Consider the following 8,558-nt stretch of genomic DNA (forward strand, 5'->3'; position numbering starts at 1 on the left):
GTGCTTTTCAAAATGGTCAACGTTCAATAGCTCCAGCATAAAATCATTTATATTATGAACAAACTGGAAGGCAGTCTTTGTTGCGTTGGTGATACTAGTATGTGCAAAAACTCCAAACTAAGATTGAACTACATTTGACGTTAGTCATTAAGCAGAGGACTTATCCAGAATGACTGGGGCAATCTGCAGTTACGGCATACATTTTTGGACTTCTAAATGAATTATATCTACCCGTTGATTCTTGGAAGAATATAACTTAAATGTCGTATGAGCTTAGTTCAACTGACGTACCCCCGTCAGAACCTAAAATATACGTTTGATTTTACTTCAATTTTTGTAAACAAAATAAATGCAAACTGGGTAGCCTCAACCTGGTTAAAACAACCATGTTGAGGTCTGAACATCCATGAATTTGAGTGATAACGTTTCTCCAGGCCCATCCCTCGGCTTTTTCCCTAAACAGTGGGGTGGGGACACTTTGTTTCAACTGCTGATTGGCCTTAAATGCAATAAGTAGAAATTCTGTTCAAAGTGGCAGGGAAAAATTGGGATTTGTTTTCTAACTTCTCAGGTTTGATTAAACTCATTCTCCTCATCTCTGTCCCCATCAGGTTTAAAAGTGAAGCCAGGAAGATCTTGAACCTGCTGACCACGTACCAGAAGAAAAACATTGTGGAGTTCCTGCCATACCATGAGTGTGACGCTCCATCTCGCCCCGCCCCCGACCTGGACTGTCTCCTCAAGCTGCAGGCACAGCACATTCAGCAACGACACATCATCTTCCTCACGGGTAACACACACAACCTAGACTTTGATCAAGCTGCAGGCACAGCACATTCAGCAACGACACATCATCTTCCTCACGGGTAACACACACAACCTAGACTTTGATCAAGCTGCAGGCACAGCACATTCAGCAACGACACATCATCTTCCTCACGGGTAACACACACAACCTAGACTTTGATCAAGCTGCAGGCACAGTACATTCAGCAACGACACATCATCTTCCTCACGGGTAACACACACAACCTAGACTTTGATCAAGCTGCAGGCACAGTACATTCAGCAACGACACATCATCTTCCTCACGGGTAACACACACAACCTAGACTTTGATCAAGCTGCAGGCACAGTACATTCAGCAACGACACATCATCTTCCTCACGGGTAACACACACAACCTAGACTTTGATCAAGCTGCAGGCACAGTACATTCAGCAACGACACATCATCTTCCTCACGGGTAACACACACAACCTAGACTTTGATCAAGCTGCAGGCACAGTACATTCAGCAACGACACATCATCTTCCTCACGGGTAACACACACAACCTAGACTTTGATCAAGCTGCAGGCACAGTACATTCAGCAACGACACATCATCTTCCTCACGGGTAACACACACAACCTAGACTTTGATCAAGCTGCAGGCACAGTACATTCAGCAACGACACATCATCTTCCTCACAGGTAACACACACAACCTAGACTTTGATCAAGCTGCAGGCACAGTACATTCAGCAACGACACATCATCTTCTTCACGGGTAACACACACAACCTAGACTTTGATCAAGCTGCCGGCACAGTACATTCAGCAACGACACATCATCTTCCTCACGGGTAACACACACAACCTAGACTTTGATCAAGCTGCAGGCACAGTACATTCAGCAACGACACATCATCTTCCTCACAGGTAACACACACAACCTAGACTTTGATCAAGCTGCAGGCACAGTACATTCAGCAACGACACATCATCTTCCTCACGGGTAACACACACAACCTAGACTTTGATCAAGCTGCAGGCACAGTACATTCAGCAACGACACATCATCTTCCTCACGGGTAACACACACAACCTAGACTTTGATCAAGCTGCAGGCACAGTACATTCAGCAACGACACATCATCTTCCTCACGGGTAACACACACAACCTAGACTTTGATCAAGCTGCAGGCACAGTACATTCAGCAACGACACATCATCTTCCTCACAGGTAACACACACAACCTAGACTTTGATCAAGCTGCAGGCACAGTACATTCAGCAACGACACATCATCTTCCTCACGGGTAACACACACAACCTAGACTTTGATCAAGCTGCAGGCACAGTACATTCAGCAACGACACATCATCTTCCTCACGGGTAACACACACAACCTAGACTTTGATCAAGCTGCAGGCACAGTACATTCAGCAACGACACATCATCTTCCTCACGGGTAACACACACAACCTAGACTTTGATCAAGCTGCAGGCACAGTACATTCAGCAACGACACATCATCTTCCTCACGGGTAACACACACAACCTAGACTTTGATCAAGCTGCAGGCACAGTACATTCAGCAACGACACATCATCTTCCTCACAGGTAACACACACAACCTAGACTTTGATCAAGCTGCAGGCACAGCACATTCAGCAACGACACATCATCTTCCTCACAGGTAACACACACAACCTAGACTTTGATCAAGCTGCAGGCACAGTACATTCAGCAACGACACATCATCTTCCTCACGGGTAACACACACAACCTAGACTTTGATCAAGCTGCAGGCACAGTACATTCAGCAACGACACATCATCTTCCTCACGGGTAACACACACAACCTAGACTTTGATCAAGCTGCAGGCACAGTACATTCAGCAACGACACATCATCTTCCTCACGGGTAACACACACAACCTAGACTTTGATCAAGCTGCAGGCACAGTACATTCAGCAACGACACATCATCTTCCTCACGGGTAACACACACAACCTAGACTTTGATCAAGCTGCAGGCACAGCACATTCAGCAACGACACATCATCTTCCTCACGGGTAACACACACAACCTAGACTTTGATCAAGCTGCAGGCACAGTACATTCAGCAACGACACATCATCTTCCTCACGGGTAACACACACAACCTAGACTTTGATCAAGCTGCAGGCACAGTACATTCAGCAACGACACATCATCTTCCTCACGGGTAACACACACAACCTAGACTTTGATCAAGCTGCAGGCACAGTACATTCAGCAACGACACATCATCTTCCTCACGGGTAACACACACAACCTAGACTTTGATCAAGCTGCAGGCACAGTACATTCAGCAACGACACATCATCTTCCTCACGGGTAACACACACAACCTAGACTTTGATCAAGCTGCAGGCACAGTACATTCAGCAACGACACATCATCTTCCTCACGGGTAACACACACAACCTAGACTTTGATCAAGCTGCAGGCACAGTACATTCAGCAACGACACATCATCTTCCTCACGGGTAACACACACAACCTAGACTTTGATCAAGCTGCAGGCACAGTACATTCAGCAACGACACATCATCTTCCTCACGGGTAACACACACAACCTAGACTTTGATCAAGCTGCAGGCACAGTACATTCAGCAACGACACATCATCTTCCTCACGGGTAACACACACAACCTAGACTTTGATCAAGCTGCAGGCACAGTACATTCAGCAACGACACATCATCTTCCTCACGGGTAACACACACAACCTAGACTTTGATCAAGCTGCAGGCACAGTACATTCAGCAACGACACATCATCTTCCTCACGGGTAACACACACAACCTAGACTTTGATCAAGCTGCAGGCACAGTACATTCAGCAACGACACATCATCTTCCTCACAGGTAACACACACAACCTAGACTTTGATCAAGCTGCAGGCACAGTACATTCAGCAACGACACATCATCTTCTTCACGGGTAACACACACAACCTAGACTTTGATCAAGCTGCCGGCACAGTACATTCAGCAACGACACATCATCTTCCTCACGGGTAACACACACAACCTAGACTTTGATCAAGCTGCAGGCACAGTACATTCAGCAACGACACATCATCTTCCTCACAGGTAACACACACAACCTAGACTTTGATCAAGCTGCAGGCACAGTACATTCAGCAACGACACATCATCTTCCTCACGGGTAACACACACAACCTAGACTTTGATCAAGCTGCAGGCACAGTACATTCAGCAACGACACATCATCTTCCTCACGGGTAACACACACAACCTAGACTTTGATCAAGCTGCAGGCACAGTACATTCAGCAACGACACATCATCTTCCTCACGGGTAACACACACAACCTAGACTTTGATCAAGCTGCAGGCACAGTACATTCAGCAACGACACATCATCTTCCTCACAGGTAACACACACAACCTAGACTTTGATCAAGCTGCAGGCACAGTACATTCAGCAACGACACATCATCTTCCTCACGGGTAACACACACAACCTAGACTTTGATCAAGCTGCAGGCACAGTACATTCAGCAACGACACATCATCTTCCTCACGGGTAACACACACAACCTAGACTTTGATCAAGCTGCAGGCACAGTACATTCAGCAACGACACATCATCTTCCTCACGGGTAACACACACAACCTAGACTTTGATCAAGCTGCAGGCACAGTACATTCAGCAACGACACATCATCTTCCTCACGGGTAACACACACAACCTAGACTTTGATCAAGCTGCAGGCACAGTACATTCAGCAACGACACATCATCTTCCTCACAGGTAACACACACAACCTAGACTTTGATCAAGCTGCAGGCACAGCACATTCAGCAACGACACATCATCTTCCTCACAGGTAACACACACAACCTAGACTTTGATCAAGCTGCAGGCACAGTACATTCAGCAACGACACATCATCTTCCTCACGGGTAACACACACAACCTAGACTTTGATCAAGCTGCAGGCACAGTACATTCAGCAACGACACATCATCTTCCTCACGGGTAACACACACAACCTAGACTTTGATCAAGCTGCAGGCACAGTACATTCAGCAACGACACATCATCTTCCTCACGGGTAACACACACAACCTAGACTTTGATCAAGCTGCAGGCACAGCACATTCAGCAACGACACATCATCTTCCTCACGGGTAACACACACAACCTAGACTTTGATCAAGCTGCAGGCACAGTACATTCAGCAACGACACATCATCTTCCTCACGGGTAACACACACAACCTAGACTTTGATCAAGCTGCAGGCACAGTACATTCAGCAACGACACATCATCTTCCTCACGGGTAACACACACAACCTAGACTTTGATCAAGCTGCAGGCACAGTACATTCAGCAACGACACATCATCTTCCTCACGGGTAACACACACAACCTAGACTTTGATCAAGCTGCAGGCACAGTACATTCAGCAACGACACATCATCTTCCTCACGGGTAACACACACAACCTAGACTTTGATCAAGCTGCAGGCACAGTACATTCAGCAACGACACATCATCTTCCTCACGGGTAACACACACAACCTAGACTTTGATCAAGCTGCAGGCACAGCACATTCAGCAACGACACATCATCTTCCTCACAGGTAACACACACAACCTAGACTTTGATCAAGCTGCAGGCACAGTACATTCAGCAACGACACATCATCTTCCTCACAGGTAACACACACAACCTAGACTTTGATCAAGCTGCAGGCACAGTACATTCAGCAACGACACATCATCTTCCTCACAGGTAACACACACAACCTAGACTTTGATCAAGCTGCAGGCACAGTACATTCAGCAACGACACATCATCTTCCTCACGGGTAACACACACAACCTAGACTTTGATCAAGCTGCAGGCACAGTACATTCAGCAACGACACATCATCTTCCTCACGGGTAACACACACAACCTAGACTTTGATCAAGCTGCAGGCACAGTACATTCAGCAACGACACATCATCTTCCTCACAGGTAACACACACAACCTAGACTTTGATCAAGCTGCAGGCACAGTACATTCAGCAACGACACATCATCTTCCTCATGGGTAACACACACGCTAAACTAGCGCTTCTCTTTGTTTTGCTGTTCCAGAGAGCCACTTCGAGATGTTCCCCCACTACTCCAGTACTGGCATCGTCATCGCCAACATCAACGACATCATGCACAACTTCGGTGGCCTGGTTGGTTTCCATGACATCAGAGACAAGCGGTCTACCTCAGTAGACCTCATAGCTGCAGCTACTACAGGTAGTTAATATGGGTCATATTTAGGAACAGGAGTTTTTCCACTGACCATAGTCTGTAACTAGTGCCCAGATTTTGTTCTGGTCAGGTGACATGGTCAGGCAATGCTATTGGCCAATAGGATATCACAGGATCATATTGTTTGAGGGTAACGAGGCATTTAAACAGGATCTCTAGAGCACAGAACAATTCTGCCCTTCCCAATGTTTATTCCAATTGACCCATAACACTGTTAACCTTTTGTATTTTCCATCCACAGTCCGAGAGGAAAAGCATGTTCTGGAGGAACCGATCCTTCTGGACTCCCCCTCCTCCCCAGATCGCCTGGTGGACCGCCTGTCCACTCCGCTGAATGAGGACGACTTCCATCCATCCCTCCCCGACCAGCTTGTTCCTGACGCGGGGACACCCATGGAGCTCAACTTCCAGGCCCTGAAGGAGGCCATCTCTCAGTTCAAGGCTGATAAGGCTGCTCGCTCACAGATGGCACCTCCAGAGGTGGATGGGGAGAGACCAGAGTCCCCACCAGGACCAAGGATTCCTGGCCTGGGTACAGACTCACCAGGGTGTCTAGGGGACTCTGGAGTTGGTTTCCTCGCCCCTGGTCTCCTCACTCCTAGTTTCACCCCTTCCCCTGTCTCTCTCCTTGGTCCTGTCCCTCTCCGCTCCAGCCAGTCCCCTGCTGGGATCCAGAAGGAAGTGGGACTGACCCCCACATGGCAGGCTAAAGAAGCTACCCTCTCCTCACTCCACTCTAAGCTTGGTCTGAGTGTAACAGCTGGTGCCGAGGTTACCAGTGACATGTCTTTGTGTGGCTCCCAGGGCAGACTGAACGCTTTCAGCAGCCACCGGGATCCTTTAGCTGGCATTGTCACTGAGGGCCATGGGGAGTCGGGGGCCACACCCAGCAACACTAACGACCCCCCAGGCCCTGAGCCTCCAAGGTCCCAGGGGGAGAACACTAAACTCAGCCTCCAGGGGGGAGGAGGAATGACTGACAAAGCCCCTAGCAGCCCCCTCCCTGGTCCTCCAGGTCCCAGGGCAGCAGCCCCCCGGCCAGTTGGTGGTGGGGATTACATAGCGGCAGCGACAGACAGACTGGCACAGGCAGCCAGACAGCAGCAGAGAAACGGCTTGTTACCCATGCCTAATACACTGTTCCTTAACAGTAACCTCAATCTGCACAACCATGGCATGAGCATATTCCAAAGGCCCATGTTGAATAGGCTGGAAGGACCTGCAGGACGGGGGGGTATTAGACCATTGATGCCTAATGCCATTGGCTGGGCTAGGATGGGCCAGGCAGGGGGGTCAGAGTCCTGTCTATGGGGCCTTCAGCAGCAGAACATGGGGCTGGGGCGCCACACATTCCCTCCACGACTGATGGGGAACCCTCATCACCCCTGGGGTAGTAACCAGACTGCTAACCAGGGGCGTGGGAATGGCCCTTGGAAGCGGTGACGAACGGCCGAGTGAACAAGAGTTGTGTTCCGCAGGTATCAACCTGAAAACACTGAGGATATACCGGGACGTCCATTTTTGTTTTCTGTTGTGCCCCAATGGATAGAGAGCAACTAGCACGACTACCTACTTGACCGATAGTCAAATCTGTTCTACACATTGCATTTCTTACTGAACCCTCCTGTCCCAAACAGGCCCCACTAGTGTATCTTAATTAATGATCCTAAAGAAGTGCTTTACTTGACAGGAAATAACTTTTTTTCCCTTCCAGATGGTGCTGCCTGCTGATGATACTACTCACTAACCTGTCAGATCTTGTCAAACCAAACAATTATATTTGTATTTTCTAGGAAAACTTTTTGTTATTACTTGTTTGTTTAGGGGCTGTATTCAATCAGATCCCCTTTAGCCGACATCTGCGTAGCGGTTGAACAGCAGAGCTGTCAAATCCACTAGCAGCTCCTGGCATTATACCCAGTGGACATTGTCTGAACGGTGTTGCATTAAGAGAAATCCCATTATAAGTTTGAACAGTGGAATGTGAGATGTAGTCTACACCTCCATTAGGAGATAGAAACCCTCAATATTAAGTTTCAGGATTGTTCAATTAGAGTGTGATTATTTCTATATAGCCCACACTTCCTCATTCTGAACATCTAATGGGAGAGGGCCGGGTGTGGCTGAGTGACAATTATCGCAAGAGCAGCTGCTCACCGATTTGATGCCTCAGTTCGACCTTCAACACCACTAAACCATCCACTATGCTACGCTTGATCTGATTGAATCTAGGCCTAAGTTAATATCCTTGTACCTTTTTTGGTTTTGTAAAGAAGTATACTGTAGCCATTTGGCCTTGTACAGAAAACCAGTGGTTTTTATCTTAATGTTATTTTTTACAACTTTGTTTGTATTAAAACATGCTTGTCAAAACTATGGCTTTGTTTTGTCAAACTATTTCTACTAGGACTGACTTAATCCAGACATTAACACATTGACCTTAGTTTCCCTTTAAATA

At 47.4% G+C, this 8,558-nt stretch overlaps 1 protein-coding gene across 1 annotated transcript in view; it reads left to right on the forward strand.

Annotated features, from left to right (window-relative positions):
- Positions 1 to 8,476, forward strand: part of LOC110494743 (protein TASOR) — a 28,745-nt gene extending 20,269 nt beyond the window's left edge. The window contains exons 21-23 of the mRNA XM_036950791.2: positions 612 to 790; positions 5,930 to 6,085; positions 6,342 to 8,476. Coding sequence (XP_036806686.2) covers positions 612 to 790; positions 5,930 to 6,085; positions 6,342 to 7,543 — 1,537 coding nt within the window. The 3' untranslated portion in view covers positions 7,544 to 8,476. The remainder of the gene's footprint in view (positions 1 to 611; positions 791 to 5,929; positions 6,086 to 6,341) is intronic.
- Positions 8,477 to 8,558: the final 82 nt, after the last annotated feature.

This window comes from Oncorhynchus mykiss, chromosome 17, assembly GCF_057628025.1.
Source record: "Oncorhynchus mykiss isolate SJ-2025 chromosome 17, ASM5762802v1, whole genome shotgun sequence".
Classification (NCBI taxonomy): Eukaryota; Metazoa; Chordata; class Actinopteri; order Salmoniformes; family Salmonidae; genus Oncorhynchus; species Oncorhynchus mykiss.